Source organism: Chiloscyllium plagiosum, unplaced genomic scaffold (genome assembly GCF_037043375.1).
Source record: "Chiloscyllium plagiosum isolate Xiang-an unplaced genomic scaffold, Cpla_swu_hap1 HiC_scaffold_22, whole genome shotgun sequence".
Lineage (NCBI taxonomy): Eukaryota > Metazoa > Chordata > Chondrichthyes > Orectolobiformes > Hemiscylliidae > Chiloscyllium > Chiloscyllium plagiosum.
Window position 1 is genome coordinate 10,769,700 of NW_028270160.1, and position 27,157 is coordinate 10,796,856.

At 44.1% G+C, this 27,157-nt stretch overlaps 1 protein-coding gene across 6 annotated transcripts in view; it reads left to right on the plus strand.

Annotated features, from left to right (window-relative positions):
* LOC122561319 (uncharacterized) overlaps positions 1–22,090 on the plus strand; it is a 164,785-nt gene extending 142,695 nt beyond the window's left edge. For 4 of the 6 annotated variants that reach the window (XM_043713011.2, XM_087998748.1, XM_043713012.2 and 1 more), the window contains 3 exons: positions 9,266–9,368; positions 12,082–12,218; positions 13,297–22,090. In XM_043713011.2, coding sequence (XP_043568946.1) covers positions 9,266–9,368; positions 12,082–12,218; positions 13,297–13,432 — 376 coding nt within the window. In that variant the 3' untranslated portion in view covers positions 13,433–22,090. Of the gene's footprint in view, positions 1–2,704; positions 3,403–9,265; positions 9,369–12,081; positions 12,219–13,296 lie in introns of those variants that run through there. The other 2 variants (XM_043713013.2, XM_087998747.1) reach the window with 2 other exon arrangements.
* Positions 22,091–27,157: the final 5,067 nt, after the last annotated feature.

The following is a 27,157-nucleotide window of genomic DNA, read 5'->3' on the forward strand; positions in this document are numbered from 1 at the left end:
CTCAGAGACTTGTTTCGAAAAATTAAGGTAAAAATGCAAGAAACAAACCCAGGGAGTGCTGGAGAAACGCAGCAGGTGGGGTAGCATTTGTGGAGAGAGAAACAAAATTGACGTTTCAAGTCCAGTGAGACTCTTCAGAATTTTCTTCTTCTGAACTGTCATATAGATGTGAAACATTAACTCTGTGGCTCTCTCCAAACCTGCTGTGTTTCTTTAGCATTGTCTGTGCTTGTACACAAAACCCCAGGTTGACACTTGAATGCGGTAGTGAGGGAGTGCTACATTATTGAATGACTATCTTGGACATTACAGAGGCCCAATCTGTTGTTTCAGACAGAGTTATACAGACAGAGATTGGGGTGGCACGGTGGCTCAGTGGTTAGCGCCAGGGATCCGAGCACGATTCCACCCTCGGGCAACTGTGTGTGGAGTTTGAACATTCTCCCTGTGTCTGCGTGGGTTTGCTCTGGGTGCTCCGGTTTCCTCCCACCATCCAGAGAGGTGCAGGTCAGGTGAATTGGCCATGCTAAATTGTCCCATCGTGTTCAGGGATGTGTAGGCGAGGTGGTTTAGCCATTGGAAATGGAGGGTTACAGGTGTGGGTTTGGGTGGGATGCTCTTCAGAGGGTCAGTTCGGACTCGATGGGCTGAATGGTTTGCTTCCACAATGTAGGAGTGTACGAATATACAGTGGTCACATGGCAGTATGTTGAAGGACAAAGAAGATATTGCCAGTATCCTTGCCAATGTCTACCCTTCACACAACATCTCAAAAACAGAATATTATTATGTTGCTGTTAGTGAAAGCTGGTTGTGTGCAAACGTGCTGTTAGTATTTCATTACGCCAGTGACTACTTTGACATTTAAAACGTGCTTCATTGCAAAGCAATTTGGGACATCCTGGAAAGGTACCATCCAAAGCAATTTCTTTTTCTATCACTCAGAAAATGGCTTGAATCCAATTAAAAGGTAGCAGCAACATAAAGATTTCTAACAAAGCTATCCTTGTGAGCAACTTTCTAATCGCAAACCCCAGTCCTATTTGGTTTTATTTGCGCACTTCTATTTAGGAACTCATTTTGCTCTTGAAAGCGCTGTCTGAACTGATGATTGCTGCTTTTGAGTATTTCTGTATACCGACGTTACAAAACTGCCCTTTATGAAGGGACTTATAGGTGTGTCGGTGCATACTATACAGAGAGAGAGAGACTTTCTCTGTGCTGCCAGGAACTCCCCTGTGTCAAGTCTTCTAGTTAATGACACCGCTGCACAAATAAGCTGTTCTGAATAAGGCAAGGAAAATTAAATATTGACATGGGATAATTTGATGTTTTAAGGGGCAGGAGAGTCAAACGTGCTCTGTCGAGACACATTGCTCATGAGGCTTTGAACTAATGATTTAAATCATACATTACATCACAAGCTATTTAGTTAAAGAGCATGCAATAGATGTCTTGGAACAAGAGTAGCTTTTATCTTGCTCAGTACCTGTGCCAGTGCTGCCTGCATCCTGCAAAATCACAAACAGAATGGTACCACCCTTATTAAATCCAGGAATTTCCACTGGCAAGCTGTCAGTCATTTGAGGGAGTAACTGCAGTGGTCGTAAGACTCAAACTAGCTCGATTCCGCATTCTGATCAGTCAAAGTTTGTCATCTATTTGAGATACATTCACAGATGACCGCGTTGTTGTCAGCTGGCTTAGACCGCTGAACAGCTCCAGCTAAAACAGCAATTCCTGGAGACTGTCAGTAGGTCCGGCAGAGAAAGCAGACTTTCTGTTTCAGGTCGAATTCTGAAGTAAATGGTGCCCGCACCTCTTCATAAAATAAAGAGCAGCGGATGCTAGAGACGTGAAACCAAAGCAGTAATTGCTGGAGAAACTCAGCAGGTCTGGCAGCAGCTGTGGAGAGAGAGAAACAGAGCTAATGTTTCAAGTCCAGTTCTTCAGAACTTCACTCGAAATGAAAACACTTGTTTTTTTTCTCTGCAGTTGCTGCCAGACCTGCTGAGTTTCTCTAGCGACATAGAACTTAGAACATTACAGCGCAGTACAAGCTCTTTGGCCCTCGATGTTGCGCCGACCTATCATACCAATCTGAAGCCCATCTAACCTACACTATTCCATGTACGTCCATAGGAGAAAGTCCATATGCTTGTCCAATGACGACTTAAATGTACTTAAAGTTGGCGAATCTACTACCATTGCAGGCAAAGCATTCCATACCCTTACTACTCTCTGAGTAAAGAAACTACCTCTGACATCTGTCCTATATCTATCACCCCTCAATTTAAAGCTATGTCCCCTTGTGCTCGCCGTCACCATTCTTGGAAAAAGGCTCTCCCTGTCCACCCTATCTAACCCTCCAGCTAAGGCTACTTTTAGTGCTGAGATTCCCATTACATATGCAGCCTTGTTTTCAAATCCCTCCATGGCCTCCCTTCTCCCCCGTCACTACCCCAACTCTGCACTCCTCCAATTCTGGCCTCTTCTGGATCCCTGCTGTTCTTTGTTAGACTATCGGCGGGAATACCTAACAGTGCCTAAATTGGGGAATATTCTCTCTGCTTCTCATGAATTTGCTTTGTAACTTCAAATAAATGCTCAGAACAAAGCTTGCTGACCAAGTGTTGGGTCACCCATCTGAATACGTGGCACAGTATCAAATTTTCTCTGATAATGTTGCATCTTAATCTTTAAGACTCTTATTTCATGGGCATCTTTGGCAATATCTGATTTATTGCCCATCTCTAATTGTCCTGGAGAAGATGGTGGTGTGCTGCCTCTTTCAAGCACTGCAGCCCCTGGGGCACAGAGACACCCACAGTGCTATTTGGAAGGGAGTTCCAGGACTTTTGCCCAGTGACAGTGAAGGAGCGGCAATGTAGTTCCAAGTCCAGATGTTGTGGAGCAGAGCCTGCAGATGCTGTGTATGTGTTGTCCTTATCCTTCCAGGGGGTAGAGGTCACTGTTTAGAAGGAGTCTTTGGTGAGTTGCTGCAGTGCTGGTACAAACTGCTGCCTCTGCGCATCATTGGTCGAGGGAGTGGATGTCTCACTGTGTTAAAGGTGTCATATAAATGCATGTGACTGTTGTTGTGTGGACAGAAAAAATCTGTAACACAGCTGAGGAATTTAATGAATGCTGTGTTCTGCAAACTACAATTATTCAGTGCTTGGTTTCCTTAACATCCAAGAAGCATTTAGTTCTGGTATCTCCTGTCATGTGCGTACCTTGCCTTTAAGAAAATTCATGTTTAAGCATTCTATGTCCTGTATATATACAATATTGTGACTCTGTCAGGCTGAGAGTTTGTAAATTACACACGCAAATCAGTCAGTTTGCTGTGTAACTTGTAATGTGTTTTACTATTTTAAATAAACCAACTCACCGTGTTCATCAATCCATGATGAGTGATTGATTAATAGATCGATATCATTAATATGATCTGGGGAACAGCATTGGGGAACATCGCACTAATGAGGCTGGTTATGCTCAAACAGTCATTAAACAAGTCAATCTACAGGTGAAATAAATAGTGGGTACTCTTAAGTTGTGCTAAAATGCATGAGACCCCCTATGATGTCTTTGTTCATTACATCGTCAGAGTGGGTTGTAAACACAGCTAGGTGGTAAGCAAATCTGTATTGAGAGGTCAGTTCAATTCATTTGAGAAAGGCGTGTGATCAGAGTATGTGCTGTATCAATAACAAGCAAGGGGAGATCAAAGGCATTGTGTAAGAACATTTCCTAGTTTAAATTGGGACACAGCAGACCTCCTAATAAAATTCAGTGACATCACCACAATGCCGCCACCTCCCCTAACTATTTATTGTTGTTGGCTAACACCGGAGCAAGTTTTAAATAACTACCACTACAAATTCTTTAAAAATATTCATGTACCCACAGACATAGGAAACCATGATGAACCATACAAATGTAAAACTTCCAAAATACAACAGTTCACCAATCCCATATGCAGGATCAATAATGCTGGAGTGCGATTCCAATTGATCCATCCAGACACTGCAGATGTTCCACATCATAGACTCTCCTGAACCAACATGAAGTGACCTTGAACCCTTCAGAACCCATGGAATCAGTCAAACATCAGACAACAGGGATTGCAATTGACTACTGTATTCAAGAAATACTTGCAGAACTAAATGTAAAAGAACAATAGTACACATCACTCTCTTCTGAATTGGTGGAGTTAAAATCTCAGTCCCTGCTGAGACAAATGAAACTTCAGAGGAAAAGGATAAACAATTAAACCAGGATAAATCCAAACTTGAGAATGCCATCTCTGAAAGATAACGTCTGTTGTGGATAGTTCCACTCTGCTCATTAAAATGAATGAACAACTGGAAGAAAGAGAAAGGGTACAACATGAACTACAAACCCTTTGTCATCAATCCAATTGAAAGATTGCTGATGTACAGGAAGGTCTGGAGTAATGCACACAATAAAACCCATCAAGCTCACCAGAAGCAGCTACAGAAACGTCGGCTTGAACTCAAAGCAGTTCTAGAGAAAGTGACAGACCTGCAAAAACAGATGGAGCTGCAAATCACCCATCTGATAGTCTCTTCGTAAATAAATGTCAATAATCATGCCCAGCTGAAAGAACATAAGCAGGTAAATAGAGAAGAATAAACAATTACTGGAGCAGCAAGTGGAAAAGGCTAGGTTTCAAAGTTGGACAGTCAGAGCACGTTATGAAGGAGACAACATGTTGTAAAATGGAGAGACCTAGAGGTTCAGGTGCGTAATTCTTTGAAGTTTACATCACATAAAAACAGGGTGGTTAAGAAGGCATTGAGCACGCTTGCCTTATTGATCAGACCTTTGAGTATAGGAGTTGGGATGTAATGTTGAGGTTATATAGGACATTGGTGAAGCTACTTTTAGAGTACTGTGTCCAGTTCTAGTTGCCCTGTTATAGGAAGGATGTTATCAAGCTGGGGAAGCTTCAGAAGAGATTAACCAGGATGTTATGGGACTGGAGGATTTGAGTTATAAAAAGAGACTGGATAGGCTGGGACTGTTTTCACTGGAGTGTAGGAGGTTGAGGGTGACCATATAGAGATTTTAAAATCATGAGGGGCATAGATAAGGTGAATGGCAAGGGGTCTTTTCCCTAGGGTGAGGGATTTCAAGACCAGGGGCCATATTTTTAAGGTGAGAGGAGAAAGATTTAAAAAGACATAAGAGAGAACTTTTTTTACACAGGGATTGGCTCGAGCTTGGAAATGAACTTGCAGAGGATCTGGTGGATGTGGGTACAATTACAATGTTTAAAACTTCGTGGATAAGAAATGTTTGAAGGGATATGGGCCAAGCGCAGGCAAGTGGGACTAGTTTAGTTTGGGATTATGATCGGCATGGACTGGTTGGGCCGAAGGGTCTGCTTCCGTGCTGTATGACTCTATGACCGTGACTATAATGGACTGAAAGCTTTGATAGAATTAGAAGGATCTAGAGTATAAAACAAAATGCTTCACACTGAGCTGGGAGTTCTTAAGGAACAAAGCAGTAAGTCCCAAATGGATTTTAACCCCTTGAAACAACTTGGCGGATGTCAGTGAGTGACTGATCTGGAGCAAAACGTTGTGGTAATGTGTCAGGATAAGTAAATTTTAGAAGAGGAACTGCAGCCCATGAAAGAAAAAAACTATGCAACACAGACATGAAGGACGGACAATATCACTCCTGATGGTGAGACATCAGTAGCACCTCTAGACAGTCACCATCACAAGATATGAATACCTCAGCAAATTACCTCAGTGTGACAGAGACTCATAGGCTCATTTGCTATTGTAGGTGGTTCAACTTCCTTTGAGAAATAAGGAGGATGTTTTTATTCATACCTTATCTTTCAGAGAGTTGGTCCTGAAGGACTCAATGCGCTGTGTGTATACAAATGTTGTGACTCTGCCTGAAGGTTAATCTGACATGAGCAGCCACCGGAGCTGACACTGGCACCACACTTTGACCCCTCGGAGTATGCTACTCTGCTCCTATTAAAGGGCCCGCGGGAGTTGCCAGGAAGTGTTCGGCCTGGATTAGGATTCACTTGGTTGCCAGCAAAGGGCAAGTTATTGTTTTGCCGCAAACCATTTTCGTCTTTTGAAAATTCGACTTAAACCGAATTGTATCCAATTTCCTTCGGAAGCACTTGCTGTCTCTACTGAAGAAGCCTGTTTGGTGTTCCTGGGATGAATATTGTGATGATCCATGTAAGTATGAGGTAACAGGGCCTTCTCATCCATCTGGACAAAATGGAGGTTTCTGATTTTCTATCTTATCAGAACAGGTATGGTTTATATTAAATAACAACACCCTTGTGAGACAGTATCTAGACAAATATTTGGATTTCTGTCCTATTGTAGTAAGGCAGGGGTAGAGAGTAGAACTGGAACCTCATTTTTTCTTGTTTAATTTGCGGAGCTCATTACCAGAGTTACAGTCTGCTCGAATAGATCGGGTTTTGAATTGATACCCAGTTACAGCCCACCACCTAAATGCAGTTAAACACTCGATTTACATCTCCTGCCTTGATTACATCGGAGAACCCTCTGGATTTTGCCTTGAAATTCAGCCTCTCCATCTCTCAGGGACCACAGTAAATCTGATTCCACCTTAACACTTGCGAATTGATCATCCCACCCTGTGTGGAACTGAATGGAAAATCCCCAGGTTCGATCCCCATTCTGTGACAGTGAGCTGACTTTGGTAATTATCACGGTGCGGGGGTGTTTATCGTCAGCACCAATATAGAGAGGAGTAGAATTAGCCATATTTCTCCCTCTTATTACCTGCCTCACTCCCGGAGGACTAGTGTTAAAGTCATCAAACTGTTGTCCGTAATGTAATGGTAACTGGTGACCCAGAGCGAAGGAAACTAAATGGACCTAAAGTATCCGTTGTCTGTAATCTAATAGCAAAATGGAGCAGATTCAAGTGGCAGTTGTTTCATATTTATGAAGCGTTTTATTGAAGCAAGAGGGTGGGGATTTCTTGTGGTATGGTGGCGTCCCTGCCTCTAAGGCAGGAGATCCTGTTTGAAGCCTCACATGCTCCAAAGACGTGGAATAACATCTCTGAACCGGGTGATTGGAAATTACCTTGAAGCAGGGAGTGGGTGCTGTGGTAGTGCCCCTGCTTCTAAGCCAGGAGGACTGAGGTTCAAGTCCCACTTGCTCCAGAGGTGTGTCCTAAAATCTCTGAACGGGTTGACTTTGGGGGAGAAAAACCCAGAAAATGAAGCAAGGTGACGTTCTTTGCATTAACAATAGGAGCAGTAACCAGGGAACCTGATTTAAGATTTTAGATAAGCAGTAGTCGGATTGGGAGAATGTTTTTTGCAAGCTCTTATTGATTTGCTTTAATATTGTCACACGCACTGAGATCCAGTGAAAAGTATTGTTTTGCCTGCTATGTAGGCAGATCATATCTTACAGAAGTACATCCTGGTAATGTAGCAGAATACAGAATATAGTGTTATAGCTGTAGAGAGGGTGTGGAGAAAGATCAACTCGAATATATGAGAGGTCTATTCATAACTTTCATAACAGCGGGAAGGAAGCTGTTCTTAAATCTGTTGGTGCACATTTTTAAACCTTTGTATCTTCTGCCCGATGGAAGGGAGTATCGGGGTGGGAGGGGTTTATTAATGACGTTGGCTGTTTCCCCGAGGCAGTGGGAAGTGTAGACAGAGTCAATGGGTGGAAGGTTGGTTTGCCTGATGGACTGGGCTGTGTTCACAACTCTCTGTAATTTCTTGTGGTCTTGGGTAGAACAGTTACTATACCAAGCTGCGATGCATCAGGATGGGCTTATGTTAACAGTTTTAGTAATAATTTTGAAAAGGGAATAGTACTCAAAAGGAACACTTTGCAGAGTCACAGGGAGAGAGCAGGGACAGGGACTAATTGAACTGATCTTTTCAAGAGCAAGTGCAGGCCAGTACCTGAAGGGCCTCCTTTGCTGAGTAAATCTGTGTAATTCCTTACACTGCGCTAGCTGCTGTCGAAAATATTTTCTCTAATGTGTCCCTCCACTTTGTCAGAGGCTGTAATGAAGAACACATTTCCCTTCCTGTGCTACTAGCCTCCCTTCTGTTTCCATGTGTCTACTTAGCAACAGATTCGCAGAGTAAAATCAGATAAATGAGAAAGGTTAAGTACTCTTGGTGGGATGTGATTAAGAGACATATAAATTCCAGTTTATTCACGGTCTCTCCAAACTTATCAATCATTTGTTAGACTCCCCCTCCTCCATTGTAGCCTAGTGGTGCCAAATACCAGCGCAAGTTTGGCAGATGGATTTAATTCAGATAAATGCGAGGTGCTGCATTTTGGGAAAGCAAATCTTAGCAGGACTTATACATTTAATGGTAAGGTCCTTGGGAGTGTTGCTGACCTCGGAATGCAGGTTCATAGCTTCTTGAAAGTAGAGTTGCAGGTAGATAGGATAGTGAAGAAAGTGTTTGGTATTGGTCAGAGTATTGAGTACTGGAATTGGGAAGTCATGTTGTGGCTGTACAGGACATTGGTGAGGCCACGTTTGGAATATTGTGTGCAATTCTGGTCTCCTTCCTATCGGAAGGATGTTGTGAAATTTGAAAAGGTTCAGAAAAGATTTATAAGGATATTACCAGGGTTGGAGGATTTGAGCTATAGGGAGAGGTTGAATAGGCTAGGGCTGTTTTTCCTGGAGCATCGGAGGCTGAGGGGTGACCTTATAGGGGTCTATAAAATTATGAGGGGCATGGATAAGATAAATAGACAAATTCTCTTCCCTGGGGTGGGGGAGTCCAGAACTAGAGGGCATATGTTTAGGGTGAGAGGGGAAAGATATAAAAGAATCCTAAGGGGCAACATTTACACACAGAGGGTGGTACATGTATGGAATGAACTCCCAGAGGAAGTGGTGGAGGCTGGTACGGTTGCAAGATTTAAGAGGCATTTGGATGGGTATATGGATAGGAAGGGTTTGGAGGGATATGGGCCGGGTGCTGGCAGGTGGGACTAAGATTGGGTGGGATATCTGGTCAGCATGGATGGGTTGGACCGAAGGGTCTGTTTCCATGCTGTACATCTCTGTGACTCTATGTCTCTAAGTTGAAGTCTGGATTCTTAAAATCGTCTCCTCTTTGTGTTGTGCAATGTCTCTCCAGCTTGGTGAGGGTACATCTTGAATAAGAACAATTAGATGTGACCAGAGAATATTTGATTTACTTCTAATTGCTTCCTTCTAGTTATGGGGAGATCGAAAGTATCCGGGTGCTACACGAGCGTTTCTGTGCATTTGTCAACTTTAAGTGCCATGCAGCAGCTGCTAAAGCATTGGAGGCATTGCAGGTAAGTTGGGAAAGGTTTTGCTCTTTGGGTTTGTCCCTTTAGTCACCCATCCTTGCACGTGCAAGTCTCCCGATTCATTGATGTGAAGTGTGACTTGTAAATGGCACAAGGTAATTATCACTCAGTTCTGCTCTGAAAAGATATTTTTGTATGCTTTTTTGACTTGCCCTGGGAATAAAATGCTGGATATTGACAGCACTACATCACTAGGCATGGGCGATATTTACAAATATAACTTGTGACTGAAACTAGAGCAATGTCCTCCACTAACAGGCAAATAGTTTCTCTGGTTAAATGCAGTCAGTGGAGGATAGTTTGCACATGGATTAACCCCAGTTTCTGACAGCACTGTAGTTTCTAAGTGTGATTTAACTGGGGGTCATGTGGTCATTTCCATTGTGGCTGAGGTTTGTGATTTCGTTCCTTTCGGATCGACATTTTCAACCTTCGGGAGATTGCAGTCACTAGGGTGGGACAGCTGAAGAGCAGCCAACGAGCAGTGACTTCTCCTGCCACCCTGCTACTTCAACCCTTCTGAACAAACAGTAAGAACCAGGAGCAGGAGGCCCCTTGAGCCCTGCCCCACCATTTAATACAATCATGGCTGAGCTCATTCTGGCCTCAGCTCCACTCTCCTGCCTGTTCCCCATACCCCTTACTAATTAAAAATCTGTCTCTCTCCTCCTTGAATTTATTCAGTGTCACCGTTCTCTTCCACAAAATCCCTACAGTATGGAAACAGGCCCTTCGGCCCAACAAGTCCACACCAACCTCCTGAGGGGTAACCCACCCAGACCCATTCCCCTACACTTACCTCTGACTAATACACCTTACCTACACATCCCTGAACACTACAGGCAATTTAGCATGGCCAATCTACCGTAACATGTACATCTTTGGGTTGAGGGAGGAAACCAGAACACCCAGTGGAAACCCACGCAGACACTGGGAAAATGTGCAAACTCCACACAGACATTCACCCCAAGAGTGGAATCAAACCCAGGTCCCTGGCGCTGTGAGGCAGCAGTGCTAACCACTGAGCCACCATGCCACAGATTCCCAACCCCTAGAGAGAAGTAAGTCCTCCTCCTCTCCATTTTAAAATCTGCCATCCCTTCTCCTAAACCTATGACTTCTCATTCTAGACTGACCCCACATAAGGAAACATTCTCTCTACCTCTACTTTGTCAATCCCCTTTAGCATCTTAGAGACCTCAATTAGATCTCCTCCATTTTCCTAAACTTAAAATCCAGAGAGTATAGGCCTAAACTGCTCAATCTTTCTTTAGAATAGCACCTTCTGAATGCATTCAGAAGAGATGTTTGTACTTGGAAAATGATGAGAATAGGCGACTTGTGACTGCAAGGATGAGTTGAGTGAGTAACAAAGCTGCATTTAACAGGGAAGTTAGGAAGTTAGATGTGGTTGAGGTGCAATGAAGTAAGCTTCGGTAGGCTTGTGTAAAGCATAAATATTAGCATCGATCATTTGGGCTCAACATAATTCTAAATTATTGTTGTTGTAAACAGTCTGCTCAATGGAATGCACAGTACATATATATTGCACAACTTTGTACACATAGAACATAGAACATAGAACAATACAGCACAGAACAGGCCCTTCGGCCCACGATGTTGTGCCAAACATTTGTCCTATATTAAGCACCCATCCATGTACCTATCCAATTGCCGCTTAAAGGTCACCAAAGATTCTGACTCTACCACTCCCACAGGCAGCGCATTCCATGCCCCCACCACTCTCTGGGTAAAGAACCCACCCCTGACATCTCCCCTATACCTTCCACCCTTCACCTTAAATTTATGTCCCCTTGTAACACTCTGTTGTACCCGGGGAAAAAGTTTCTGACTGTCTATCTATTCCTCTGATCATCTTATAAACCTCTATCAAGTCACCCCTCATCCTTCGCTGTTCCAACGAGAAAAGGCCTAGCACTCTCAACCTATCCTCGTACGACCTATTCTCCATTCCAGGCAACATCCTGGTAAATCTTCTCTGCACCCTCTCCATAGCTTCCACATCTTTCCTAAAGTGAGGCGACCAGAACTGCACACAGTACTCCAAATGTGGCCTAACCAAAGTCCTGTACAGTTGCAACATCACTTCACATGACATCAGAAAAGTGATGGTGTCTTCTGATTTGCTGGGTGCTACCACAAGGAATGTTCTTTTTCCCCATAGAATCCCTACAGTTTGGAAACAGGCCATTTGGACCAGCAAGTCCATACCGACCCTCTGAAGAGCATCTCACTCAGACTTGCTTCCCACCCCAACCCTAACCCTGTATATCCCGTGGCTAATCCACCTAACCTATGCACGATGGGGAATTTCCCATGGCTAATTCACCTAATCTGCACATCTTTGGACTGCAGGAGGAAGCCTGAGTACCCAGAGGAATCTCTCACAGACATTGGGAGAATATGCAAACTCCACACAGACAGTTGCCCGAGGGTGGAATCGAACCTGGGACCCTGGTGCTGTGAGGCAGCTGTGCTAACCACTATGTCACCCAGGTTGATCAAATAGCTTCTGTTTCTACGTAGAGAGTCTGGGGTGGTGCTTATTGCCCATCCTGATGACACAGAAGGGCTGAAGCTTGAAACCTTCTGGTATTTAGCATCTTTCTGATGGTATCGGGCAGTGTCGAGTCACGTTTTGTTTGCATTTGTGAGTGATTCTCTCTTTGATCCGCAGGGCAAGGAGATCGAGAACACAAAGCTGCTAATTAAATACCCTGACAGACATCTGAATAAACGAAGTTCTCCATTGCAGAAACCCTCTACCCCAGTGCGAGTGTCACCTCAACCCATAAGTGGGACCACAGCATGTGGGTGAGTTAGAGTCATGTACAGCACGGAAACAGACCCTTCGGTCCAACTCATCCATGCCAACCAGATACCCTTTGCTAGCATTTAGCCCATATCCCTTGAAACCCTTCCCAGTCATATACCCATCTAGATTAGATTCCCAACAGTATGGAAACAGGCCCTTTGGCCCAACAAGTCTACACCAGCCTTCCGAAGAGTAACCCACCCAGACCCATTCCCCTACCCTGGGCACTATGGGCAATTTTAGCCTGGCTAATTCACCTAACCTGCACAACTTTGGATTGTGGGAGGAAACTGGAGCAAACCCACGCAGACATGGAGAGAATGTGCAAGCTTCGTACAGGCTGGAATCGAATCCAGGTTCCTGGCACTGTGATGCAGCATTGCTAACCACTGAGCCACCACGCAGCCCCATTTATTCCTTAGCCTGTGAATGTGTTTCATAATTAAAATATCACTGTTACTATCTGGCATCTGGGGTACTTAACTTCAACAAGTTTTAACACAATGTCCTTCATCGTTGTGTTTGGCTGATTGGTTTGGATTTTAGAGTCGGATGAAGAGAAACACGAAAACAGACTGATTCCTGGGATGGCAGGACTGACATCTGAAGAAAGACTGGATTGACTGGGCTTGACTGGAATTTAGAAGAATAAGGGGGAGAATTTCATAGGAACATATAAAATCCTGATGGGACTGGACAGGCTAGATGCGGAAAGAATGTTCCCGATGTTGGGGACATTCAGAACTGGGATCAATAGGGGTAAGCTATTCAGGGCTGAGATAAGGAAGAATGTTTTCACACACAGAGTTGTGAACCTGTGGAATTCTCTCCCAGAGAAAGCTGTTGGGGCCAGTTAGTCAGATACATTCAAAAGGGAGCTGGACATGGCCCTTGTGGCTAAAGGGATCAAGGGGTATGGGGAGAGAGCGGGAATGGGACACTGAGATTACATGATACCCCACAGTCATATTGAATGGTGGTGCAGGCTCGAAGGGCCAAATGGCCTACTCCTGCACCTATTTTCTGTGTTTCTATGCTTTTCAAGTCTTAAAATGTTTGTCGCTGTTTCACTGTCAGGTCAAAACGTCGAGGCCCGGTTGACGGCGATGAATGCTACTTTTGGCGTACGACTGGCTGCCATTTTGGAGACAAGTGCCGCTACAAACACATCTCTGAGCACAGAGGAGTTGACAAGAAACCCTGGCAGCACTGAAGGAGGCCCAAGTCTGCTCAGAGACCAAATAAAAAACCAAGTATTACGGATGCACTAACTTCAACAGAACCTTCCATATCTCAGGCTGATCTGGCATCATCAGCATATCATTACATCCAACAGTTTCTCAATGGGAAGGGGAATTTGGATATTTGCACTCCATATCAGGCCTGTTTGATTAAGTACGAGTACTGAGGAAAAATCAATGTTTAGACACTCCAGTTTTGGGGGCATTTTTCAAAATTGCCACCAATTTAAAACTCTTTGCCTAAATTTGTATGGTATCTGACACGCACACACACAGGCTGACACTCTCACTCTCAGACACACACGCGCGCACGCACACTCACACTCACAGACACACACAGGCACACACACAGCCACATTTCTATACACAGACACACACAGACACACCACACTCCACACACAGACACACCACACACAGACACACTCACACACACAGACACACCACACGCCACACACAGATACACATACACACACAGACACACACACACACCACATGCCACACACAGACACACATACATACACACATATACACACAGACACGCCACACACAGATACACATACACACACAGACACACACACACACCACATGCCACACACAGACACACATACATATACACACAGACACACCACACGCCACACACAGATACACATACACACACAGACACACACACACACACACACCACATGCCACACACAGACACACATACATACACACATATACACACAGACACGCCACACGCCACACACAGACACGCCACACACAGACACACCACACACAGACACACATACATTTGAGGACCAGCTCTGAGAATCTCCTCCTCTTTCCTGCTTTTGTAATCTCTTGCTTCATCTCTTTTTGAAGACACAAAGTGATTTGTTGAAGTATTTCCTGGGCCTCACACTTTCCCTGGCTCCTGAGTTGGAATCTAAAGTCTATAGGAAGAGGCCAGTTATCCCCAAGCTGAGCCTCTTTGCATGAATCCCTGAGGTTGTGGCTGATTTGCGATATACTCAATCTACCTATCTGTGCCAGTTTCCCTTCATAACTTGGACTAACAAAAAAAAGCTTTAAATCCCAGATTGAAATTTTACAATAGGTATAGCACAACTTACTTTTTGCAGAAAAGAATTCCAGCCATCTACCACTCTGCCAGACTTCCGGAAAGGTCTGGTTCTCAATTTTAATGACTCCCCCCTCCTTCTGGACTCTCCAATCAGCAGAAATAGTTTTTCTATATCCACCCTCTTGCTTTCCTTGAACAGCTCGAAAAATCTGAGCAAATCGCCCCTTAACCTATTCAATTCCAGGGAGAACAACTCTAGTTTGTGTCATCTCTTCACCCAGAATCACCATTGGAGTGCAACTTACCCGTCCCCACAGGTAGCGAGATGTTTGTGGAGGAGAGCTGGAGAGGTTGTCTTTCTCCCCTGTTCCCACCACCTCTGCGCTTGTCAAGATGATCCATCGGGAACTCTCTTGACTCGCCAGCAATTAAGGCCCTTAATTGGCCAATTAACTGCCAATCAGGAGCTCACCTCACCATCAACCCATTGTCCTCCTTCTCATCAGGTGGCAATAGTGGCTGGATTATCCTGGGGAAACCTGGTCTCCAATTTACCCAAATCTGAGGCTAATCTCAAGCAGGAATGGGGATAGGGGGCTCGTCACCAGGTTCCCAGTCCTTGCCTCCATTTGCCCTGTTCCTCGTCTCCTGATTGGGTCCCCTGGACAGAACGCCCCTGGTGCTCACCTTCCACCCTACCAACCTTCGCATAAACCAAATCATCCGCCGACATTTCCGCCACCTTCAAACAGACCCCACCACCAGGGATATATTTCCCTCCCCACCCCTTTCCGCCTTCCGCAAAGACTGTTCCCTCCGTGACTACCTGTTCAGGTCCACGCCCCCCTACAACCCACCCACCCATCCTGGCACTTTCCCCTGCCACCGCAGGAACTGTAAAACCTGCGCCCACACCTCCTCCCTCACCTCCATCCAAGGCCCTAAAGGAGCCTTCCACATCCATCAAAGTTTTACCTGCACATCCACTAATATCATTTATTGTATCCATTGCTCCCGATGTGGTCTCCTCTACATTGGGAAGACTGGGCGCCTCCTAGCAGAGCACTTTAGGGAACATCTCAGAGACACCCGCACCAATCAACCACACCGCCCCGTGGCCCAACATTTTAACTCCCCCTCCCACTCTGCCGAGGACATGGAGGTCCTGGGCCTCCTCCACCGCCGCTCCCTCACCACCAGACGCCTGGAGGAAGAACGCCTCATCTTCCGCCTCGGAACACTTCAACCCCAGGGCATCAATGTAGACTTCAACAGTTTCCTCATTTCCCCTTCCCCCACCTCACCCTAGTTCCAAACTTCCAGCTCAGCACTGTCCCCATGACTTGTCCGGACTTGTTCTACCTGCCTATCTCCTTTTCCACCTATCCACTCCACCCTCTCCTCCCTGACCTATCACCTTCATCCACTCCCCCACTCACCTATTGTACTCTATGCTACTTTCTCCCCACCCCCACCCTCCTCTAGCTTATCTCTCCACGCTCCAGGCTCACTGCCTTTTTTCCTGATGAAGGGCTTTTGCCCAAAACATCGATTTCGAAGCTCCTTGGATGCTGCCTGAACTGCTGTGCTCTTCCAGCACCACTGATCCAGAAACTGGTTTCCAGCATCTGCAGTCATTGTTTTTACCTCCTTTTTTCCCCTGGAGACTAGCCTTCCATAATGATCTCTCAGACCTAGAAACTGCCTCTGGTTGAGAAACTACTATTTCATTGATTGGAGTTTGATCCAGTTGGTGAAGTTAGTCATCATTCATCACATCTGTCACCCATTCTTGGGCATTGGAGAATTAAATATAGGGTGTCAGATGCCAGTATCATTCTAGTAAATCTGTGGTGCTCAACACTAAGGATCCTTCCTAACCGTGGTTCCTAGAACGGGACACAGCAACTCCAGGTATAGAGTGTGTGCCCCCTTCCTTCAATTGAGGAGATTTGAGGCAGTGAGCTGGAACATTCTGGAAAAGTTTTTCCAGACCAGCACTGTCATAAGAACACAGTTAGATAGATCATGTATATGAAGCAAGGTTGGACCTCTCTCATTGGTGTAATGAGGTCTCTCAAGATGGTCTGACACTGTTTTACATGTCTTTTTACTTTCCTTTTGCTTTTTATCTATTCATCTGTGCGACATGGGCATCTCTTAGCTAGGTCAGCATTTCCTGTTCATCCCTAATTGCCCAGAGGGCAGTTAAGGGTCAGCCACATTGCTGTGGGTCTGGAGTCACATGTAGGCCTTGATCAGGTAAAGACAGCAAGTTTTGTTTCTGAAAGGATGTTAGTGAACTAGATGGGTTTTTATGACAATCACTTTTGGTCAGCACAGTCATCACTGAGGCCTTAGATTTTATTGAATTTAAATGTCATTGTCTGATATGGTGGGATTTGAACTCTTGGCTCCAGAACATAGAACATAGAACAATACAGTGCAGAACAGGTCCTTCGGCCCTCGATGTTGCACCGTTGGGAAAATGTGCTGGGACTCTGGGTGGGTCAGGAAGAGCAGGGTTATTGTTTCAGATCAGTGAACTTTTGTTGGAACCCATATATCCTTTGAAAGGCCTAAGGCTATCGTACCACTATTCCTGTACAATTCCTCGAGCAGGAGTTGACATGAATTGACATTCTCAGCTCGTCCCCCTACAGTATCCCAAAATCATTCATGTGCTTATCTAAGGATAAACAATCTCCCTAATGTGGTTGAGTTGACTACATTAGCAGGTAGGGCATTCCACACCCTTACCACTCTCTGCGTAAAGAACCTGCCTCTGACATCTGTCTTAAATCTATCACCCCTCAATTTTTAGTTATGCCACCTCGTACAAGCTGACGTCATCATTCTGGGAAAAAGTCTTTCACTGTCTCCCTTTCTAATTCTATGATCATCTTGTATGTCTCTATCAAATCCCCCCTTAGCCTTCTTCTTTCCAATGAGAACAGACCCAAGTCTCTCAGCCTTTCCTCATAAGACCTTCCCTCCAGACCAGGCAACATCCTGGTAAATCTCCTCTGCGCCTTTTCCAATGCTTCCACATCCTTCCTGTAATGGGGCGACCAGAACTGAACACAATATTCCAAGTGTGGCCGCACCATTGGCCAGGGATTTGGGACGGCCAGCCCAGTGACAATCTCACTAGTCTTGTGACATTGTCACTATGCCACAAACTCCCCCCACTGTAAAATATACACCTCCCTTCTCCCGGATGGCAGTGAATGTCTGGAATTCTCTAAGCCAAAAAGTTGTGGAGGCTGGTACTAAAAAATACTTAAGGAGGAGGACTATAGATTTGTGAAATATCATGAAATTGAAGGCTATGAGGAGCTGCAATGAGGTCTGGAGCAGGTCCACCCTGATCTCTGAGGGGCTGAATAGCCTCCTCCATCTATTTCTTAGTCCTGATTTCTAACTGGCCGGACCTTCCCACCCTTTGGTTCAAGAATCCAATCGAGACCTGTAGCTTTGGTCAAGTCTCAGATAAAACAAAACAAGGCCTTGCAGATGATGGAGATCTTGGGAAAATGTACTGGGACTCTGGGTGGGTCAGGCCACAGCTACAGAGAAGGAGGGAAGAGCAGGGTTATTGTTTCAGATCAGCGAACTTTTGTTGGAACCCATGTATCCTTTGAAAGGCCTGAGGCACTCGTACTACCATTCCTGTACAATGATCTCCTTGAATAGGAGTTGACATGAATTGGAATGTGGTGCAGGGAAGAAAGAGTGCTTTATGTTCTTCCAGCTCCTGGTCTCCAACAGTAAGTTGTTCACATTTCAGTCTACATTCATTTTTGTCAATGAAGCAGAGGCTTAGTGTGATTTAAGTTTTAATGGGGGGTTGGCCGTAAAATAAGATGAAGATTTTGTGCAGGAGTATCTAGTAATTTATTACAGGTTTGACCATTGGCAACTAAATGAAAAGTGACAATTTGATTGGTTCAGACATTGATGAGTCTGGTGATCACTGGACATTGGGACCATTCACCTGTTGCCTGACTCAGTAACCAGTCAACGTATTCATTTTCCAGCGTTATGTTATCTTTCTTTCTGAGGTTGTCAGCGTGACTGACAAGGATGGGTTCATGCAAAGGTTGGAGACGCAATGCAATTTTGCAAAAAAGTGTTCCACCAGCAATGAACTCACAAATAATGAATAAGCTTTTTGTTTCCAAACCTCCTCCAGAAAACGTGTGCAATATATATTTTTTCCCTTTTTTGTATTCTCTCCCCGTCCCACCCTTCCTGTTCCCACAGGTCTGTTACTTCAGACTCTGTGCTTCATGTTTCAGTATAACCCTTATGTTGTTTCTGTCCTATTGTAATGCAACTTGAATTATGAATTTTGAAATTAGGTGCTTTCTATTTTGTTAAATTATCTTCTCCTCTTGTTCCGCACCTGCTTAGAATATCTAGTCTGGTGAAATTACTGACGTAACCTTCTCAATTCGAATGAAAGAAAGCCTCACATTAATATTTTGTTTTTAATCGTTCATTGGGTGTGGGTATCATTGGCCAGGCAGCACTTATTGCCCATCTCTAATCGCCAGAGGGCATTTAAGAATCAGTGACATTGCAGTCTGGAGTCACATGTGGGTGAGATCAGCTGCTTCCCTCTCTAAAGGGCATTAGTGAACCAGATGAAATCTTCACGATTTCATGATCATCCTTATTTTCATTGAATTCAAATTCCACTATTTAATCAGCGGGATTTGAACACGCGTCCACAGTCTCTGGTTTAGTCATAAAATCGCAATGTTGTTGGCTCCTCCTGACCATCCTGACATTAACGATTTGGATGAAGGAATTGAATGCCATATCACCAAATTTGCAGATGGCACTGAGCTGGGTGGCAGTGTGTGCCAGGAGGAGGATGCTAAGAGGCTGCAGATTGACTTGGATAGACTGGCTAAGTGGGCAGATACTTGGCAAGTACAATGTGGATAAATGTGAGATTATGTACTTTGGTCACAAAAACGGGAAGGCCGATTATTTTCTGAATGGTGGCAGTTTTGGAGAAGGTGAGGCGCAATGAGAGTTGAGTGTCATGGTGGAACAGTTGCTGAAGGTTGGCATGTAGGTGCAGCATGCAGAGAGGAAAGCTAATGGCATATTGGCCTTCATAGTGAGAGGATTTGAGTATCGGAGTAAGGACGTCATGCTGCAGTTATACAGAGCCTTGGTGAGACCACACCTCGAGCAGTGTGTGCAGTTTTGGTCTCTTAGTCTGAGAAAGGCCATTCTTATTATTGAGGGAGTCCAGCAAAGGTTCACCAGACTGATTCCCGGGATGGCTGGACCAACATATGTGGAAAGACTAGACCGTCTGGGCTTGTACTCACTGGAATTTAGAAGAATGAGGGGGTCCCATAGAAAATCCTGATGGGACTGGATGGGAAGCATGTTCCTGATGTTCAGAAAGTTCAGAACAAGGGGTCACAGTCCACGAATAAGGGGTAAACCATTCAAGGCTGAGATGAGGAAGAAGTTCTTTACTCAGAGTTGGGAACCTGTGGAATTCTTCCCCACAGGAAGCTATTGGGGCCAGTTTGTTAGACATATTCAAGAGGGAGCTGGACATGGCTCTTACGACCAAAGGCATCAAGGGGTATGGAGAGAAAGCGGGAATGGGATACTGAGATTGCGTGATCAGTCATAATCATGCTAAATGGTGGTGTAGGCTGAAAGGGCTGAATGACCTACTCCTGCTCCTATTTTCTATGTTTCTACCTCACAGTGCTTTCCAGCCAGTGAAGTACTTCTGAAGATATAGGCTGCTCTGAGTATGTTAACTTGTGTCTTCACTGAAGGGGAGTCAACTATGCTGTAACATTGGCAAAATGTTCAACAGAAAACTGATACCGTAATGAATATAATTAGTGTTGGAGTGAGGTACAGATTGTGAGGTGTGTCCTTATGTACATGAAAGGCAGGAAAGAAAGCCTCTGAAAGGATTCAAGACACATACTTAGCCTAAGCAGGGTCCAAGACACTTTCCATTAGCTGCTGTAGCCTAATCCCCAATGCAACATGTGCTGTGAAAGAATGAAGGGTGTGGAAATAATGTGTTGAGTGATTGGTATCTATCCACCACACTATGAAAGGACATGGGAATCACATCTAGGAGTGAAATATACTGTGAGTGTTTGCTTGAAGGAATGTCCTGGAAAGCTGGGCAGGAATTCCTTTTGGCTGCTAACTTTCTGAATGGATGGGTGGAAGAGCCTCCAGTGAGTTGCTTGCATTTATTTCCAGCTGTTCAGTGTGGTGAAGGATTAAGACAATCTCTTGCCTTTGGAATGGCGATGAGCAGAGGAAGGGCATTTGTTTGTTTCCCTGGATTTCCAGATGTTCTGCCATTACCTGGATGCTGGGATGCTTATTCAGGCACCAGGAAGACGGATCACGGCTTTCCCATTCACAGCTGGGTGTTTCCGAATGTACATAGCGCATTGACATTGCGTGGAACTAAGCCAACAATAAAGTCCAGTTTCTGCTGTCTGTCACAATGAAATAGATCAGTGCATGTACCTAGATTGTTTAAGGTGCTGGAAATTAAAATTTTCCCATTATCAAAATCCTTGGTCCAAAATCTTATGGGTGCAAAATCTAACAGACATATTGCCCAAATGATAAGACCACTGTAAAATTGAAACTGACAGACTTGCTGGAGATCAGAAGCAAAAACAGAAATTGTTGGAAAAGCTCAGCAGGTCTGGCAGCATCTATGGAGAGAAAGCAGAGTGAACATTTCGGGTCCAGAATTCTCTAATTTCTCTTCATAGATACTGCCAGACCTGCTGAGCTTTTCCAGTATTTTCTGTTTTCACCCCTGTGCAGTTGCTTTCTTTTTTAACTGGGAACCAGTTTTCTGTCTTACAGACCTCTGCAGCAAACTGACATCGGGTTTAGCAATTTTCATTGTTTCTTTCAATTTTGGCCCCATTGAATCCTAGTTTGCAATCATTGTTTTCTGGTCGGACCCCAATAAAATGAAGGATGATCTCATGTACCAACTGGATGGTGAGTTCACACCTGCTAAATAAGAGTTCGCCATGATGCCAATCTTAAGCATTCAAAAAAACATGTTTCATCATTCTCGATGACCAAGATTTGGCTGTTTTGCTCTGGAGAGATTTAAACATTTCAAGTCTTGTATCGTATGTTGAGATTCTAAGCTGAAGGTCGAGAAAATTGCGATGCCAAATATTTATTAGAGTTACTGACTTGCTCTTTTAAAAAAAATATATATAGAAGTATATATACTCTTAACTATGCACAGCTGCCAAGCAGTAAAGATTTGCAATATGTAAATAGGCCTCAGAATGATATTTCTGATCTTTGAGAAGGTTTTTTTTGACCTGTGGGAAAATTTTGTAAGTGTAAACTGCATTGTTACTTTGTACTGTCTTGCAGTTCTTAAACATTGACTACTAATTTCACCAAATAGAGAAATCTGGACTTCAGTCCTCTTGCACCAACTTGTTTTATGAACTGTACCCTCTCAAATTGCCCATTTTTCACAAAATGATAATAAAGCATACAAACATGGCAATGATACATTTAGTTCAATGCATTTTTTTTCCAGCCAGAGCATGATGCATTGATTCTGTTGAAGACTGATTTGATTTGATTTGATTTACTGTTGTCACAAGTACCTCAGTACAGTGAAAAGTTTTGTTTTTGCATGTAGTACAAGTAGATCATAATATCCAAGGACAAATAAATTATAGGCTGTTATACCAAGGCGAGGAATACGAGTTTACATCTGTACAGGTGGTGTACAAAGCAAGAGTCATCAGAGGTCCATTCAGCCATCTGATAACAGCGGGGAAGAAACTGTTCTTTAACCTGTTGGTACAGCGTTTAAGCTTCTGTATCTTTTGCCTGATGGAGGTGGCTAGAAGAGAGCATTACTGGGGTAGGAGGTAATGATGATGTTGGGTGCTTCCCCGAGACAATGAGAAATGTAGATGGAATCCATAGAAGGGAGATTGGCTTGCGTAATGGACATAACTCTCTGTAGTTTCTTACGATCCTGGGCAAAGCCATGATGCACCCAGATAGAATTTGGATGTAGGTTTGCTCGCTGAGCTGGAAGGCTCATTTTCAGACGTTTCGTCACCGTACTAGGTAATATCATCAGTGAGTCTTCAGATGAAGCACCGGTGGCATGGCCCGCTTTCTATTGACATGTTTAGCCATACCATCAGTACTTCATCCGGAGGCTCACTGAAGATGTTACCAAGTATGGTGACAAAATGTCTGAAAATGAACCTTCCAGCTCATGAGCAAACCTACATCCAGAACCTCAACCTGAGCTACAAATCTTCTCAAAACTCGCTAACCCAGATAGAATGTTTTCTATGGTGTGTTTGTAAAACCACGAAACAGCTTTGTGTTTTGGCGTCCACTGTGACCCTCCATGCTTGTTAAAATGAGGAATTTCAACATAAGAGACCCCTTGAAAAATAATTTTAAATCAACCAGTTTGATTTGGACACATGTCTAGTGCAGGTGGGACTTGAACCCAGCTCTTCAGGGACGCAATCACTGCTCAAGACCCTACCAAATATCTCCTTTGGAACAATAGCATTCCTTGCTGTTGTGCTGACAGTGTCTGATTTTGTGCTCAAACCTCTCAAGTCATGTGACTCCAAGGTAAGGGTGCCACCACTGAGCCAAGGCTGGTGCCTACTTAACCTGTCTGACCACATAATGAACAAACTGTCAGCCCCATCGCTGACCAATCTGCAGGATCAACCTGGTTGACTCTGCATTGAGGGGTCATCTCTGACATCAGTAAAATACTGTCACTGGTGTTAAAGGGCCTCCTACATTAGCCTTAATTCCTCAAATTGGCTACATGCCTAGTACCAACCAGATGGACCTCAATTACCTTTCTAATCCCAATCTTATTATAGCTTGTTTCCACACTGGGCAGTGGTTAATCAGTTGAGTCCAACTGTTTGGGACATAGCATCAAGAGTAGACCATTCAATGAGATCATAGCTGATCTGTGGCTTAACTCCATATACCTGCCTTTGACCCACATCACTTAATACCCCCACTTAATAATCTCAGGCAGCTGCTGGGTTGGTATGCAAATTTGTTGGATTCTTTTGCAAAAGCTGACTCATGGGGAACCCCTGTATGGGAACGTTGGTATTATGCCGAAATTACATGACAGAAATACTGCTTTCACCCAATTGGTTGACTCTGATTTTAAGCTTCTAAAAGACCACTTCCCATACTCCATCTCACACTGTCAGTTAACTCTTTCTATTCCTATCTCTATCATGTGTTTATCCAGCTTTCCCTTAAGTGTATTTATGCTATTCACCTCAACCACACCCTATGATAGCAAGTTCCACAGTCTCACTGCCCTCAATGTCACAATTAGAAAATAATTATTAGTTCAAACTAGGATCCTTTCAATTCAAGGTCAAAAAGTGTGGCGCTGGAAAAGCACAGCAGGTCAGGCAGCAGCTGAGGAGCAGGAGAATTGATGTTACGGGCATAAACCCTTATTCAGGAATGGAGTGGGGGTGGTGGTGCTGAGAGATAAATAGGAGGGTAGGGGTGGGCTGGGGGGGGAAGGTATTTAGGAATGCAATAGGTAGATCCAGATGGGGGTAATGATAATCGGTCAGAGGGGACAGCGGAACGGATAGGTGGGAAGGAAGATAGGTCAAGAGGGCGGTGCTGAGCTGGAGGGTTGTATATAGGATGAGGTGGGGTGGGGGGAGGGAGATGAGGAAACTGGTGAATTCAATTCAACCGAAGTAGTTTATTTGAGTTGTATGTGTGATTTGCGAGCCCAAAGATGTTACTTATTTAGTAAATCTGTTCCTTGAAGGTAGGTTAGGGAATGTTACCTGCTTTATAGTATTGTGGCTCAGTGGTTAGCACTGCAGCCTCACAGTGCCAGGGATCCGGGTTCGATTCCAGCCTCATGCGTCTGTGTGGAGTTTGCACATCCTTTCTGTGGGGGTCTGCATGGGTTTCCTCCCACAGTCCAAAGATGTGCAGGTTAGGTGGATTGGCCAGGCTAAATTGACCGTAGAGTCCAGGGATATGTACATTAGGTGGGTTAGCCATGGGAAATGTGGGGCTGCAAGGATTGGGTTGGTGGGGGGTCGTATGTCGCTCTTTGGGGAAGCAGTGTGGACGTGATGGGCCAAATGGTTCTATACTTACTGGTGACAATAATACTAAGTCACTATTATCCAAATTTCCAAAATTGCTAAGCCACAGTTCCCAGAGCAATTCATACAGATAACTCTGATCTGATTGTGCTCAACATGGGTTAATGTTTTCCATTAGAAAGATTGAATATTTAGAAATAAGATGAATAAGTGGAAGTGAATTATGAAGTGCAAAGAAATGTGCTAACCCTACTTTGAATATTTTTTAGAAGTCATCTATGGGTATGAATATTATTGGCTAAGCCAGGATTCATTGCCCATCAATAATTCCCCCTTGACAAGGTGATGAGGAACCACAGTGCATCTGGTGTAGGTGGACCCACAATCCCATTAGAAAGAGGTTTTGAACCAAGCAACAGTGAAGGAGTGATGATATAGTTCCATATCAGAATGGTGAGTGGCTTGGAGGGGACGTTGAGGTGGTGTTCCCATGTATCTGCTGCCCTTGTCCTTCTAGATGGAAGTGGTTATGGGTTTGGAAGGTGCTGTCTGAGGAGGTTTAGTGATTTGCTGCTTACATACAGTACGCTCTATTGTTACAGAGCATCGGTGGTGGATGGAGTGGATGTTTGTGGATGTGGTGCCAATCAAATAGGCTACTTAGTCCTGGATAGTGTCACATTTTGAATGTTATTGGAGCTGTATTCATCCAGGCAAGTGGAGAGTGTTCTACCACACTCCTGACTTACGCTGTTTAAATTGTGGACCGACTTTGAAGTTGAAAATATAGAAGCAACTAAGCTCAACTCCAAACACAAGATGAGGCCACAGGCTTTCAGTTATTTTGATTTATTTGAGGGAGCAAGGTCTCATTTTTACTTGACTCTACAGACATGAGACTCACTGGATTGGGTGGAACACTGAGTTTAATGTTCACCTAATATTACCTACCATTAAGTATAGCCGAGAGTAATATTATGAGAGGTTTTTACTATTGCTTTAATTGATCGTCCTACCTTTCCAACTGGTGTTTAGACAAAAATTTGTATCCATTATTTGTCATAATATTTTGCAGATCCAGGTTAATTGACTGCAATATTTAAAGAGCCAAAGGACCTTTCTCTGACTTCTAAACTTCTGCCTCCTGCACTCTATTAATAAGCCTCATATAACTGGATATCAAGGCATGGCTTCAAAGACTTCAATGTTGATTGGTTCTGGTGTAGACGGCGGTGAAGTGGTGGGGAGGGCGAGTGGTATAGGTGTCATGGACGGTCATGAGCTGACTCAGGACTGATGGACTCTCTTCCAGCTCTATCTTCTTAAATTATTCAAAATGGCACCATTTTCAGGCAACAATTGAAAGCTTTTCACTGTATTTTATTGCATTCCTACTGTAAAATGCACTTGACAATAAAATCCAAATCAAACACTTATATTGCTTGGAACAGGTTCTCCGGCCAAAAAGGTTAAAATATTAAATCAGAATAAATGCAGTTCCCTTCCTGTGCACATTTACCAAAAAAAATATATTGAGAAACTAGGAAAGACTTCTGGGATTCTGGGGTCATGTTGAGTGAAGCGTGGAAAGTGAGAAGGAAATTTATTAGTGAGGGAATCTGTCAGGGAGAATAGGGAATTTGATGTTCCTCTGGCTGGTGAATCTGGGGTGAGGGTGTCTCTGATGGGGACGGAGGTTGGGTGAAAGGCTTACTTGGGGGGTGAATGCTGGAACATTGATTCAAAGTAGACAGACAGGTAGCTGGAAGAAGACAGCAAGCTAGGCAGCATCAGGAGGTGGAGAGGTCGAAATTTGCTGCAGTGATTGGGCAGATGCCATTATATCTTTCCAAGGAGGGTTCAAAAATATTTTGAAAAGGACAGCCAATCAGAGCTGTTGAGAGAGAGTGGGACTGTGCAATACATTTAGGAGCTGCCACAAGGATAATTCTTCCACTGAAAACCTCACTTCATTTCAAACCACCCAGTCCACAAAGTCAAAGATCTTTAACCTGCTACCGGAGATGGAGGGAATGGGATGTTACACCTCCTCATGGGTTCAGCTTTTGTGCAAACTTATTTCTTGTCCCTTTTCATCTCAATATCTCAATCTTTGCATGATTACAATCTCTCTAGTTAGGCAAAGAGCGATGAGCAAAAGGGGCACCTTTTTCACGCAGAGGGTGGTGTGTATATGGAATGAGCTGCCAGAGGAAGTGGTGGAGGCTGGTACAATTGCAACATTTAAGAGGCATCTGGATGGGTGTATGAACAGGAAGGGTTCAGAGGGTCTGTTTCCTTGCTGTACATCTCTATGACTCTGTGACTCCAAACATGACGAGATTGATTAAATGCAGAGAGGTTTTAATTGAATGAAGCCTAGAGATGAGGGAGGGACTTTGGTTCTGTTGAGAAAATAGAGATGCTGTATTGTTCCACAAAGAGCAGAAAGTCAATGAAACATTTAATTGAGACAT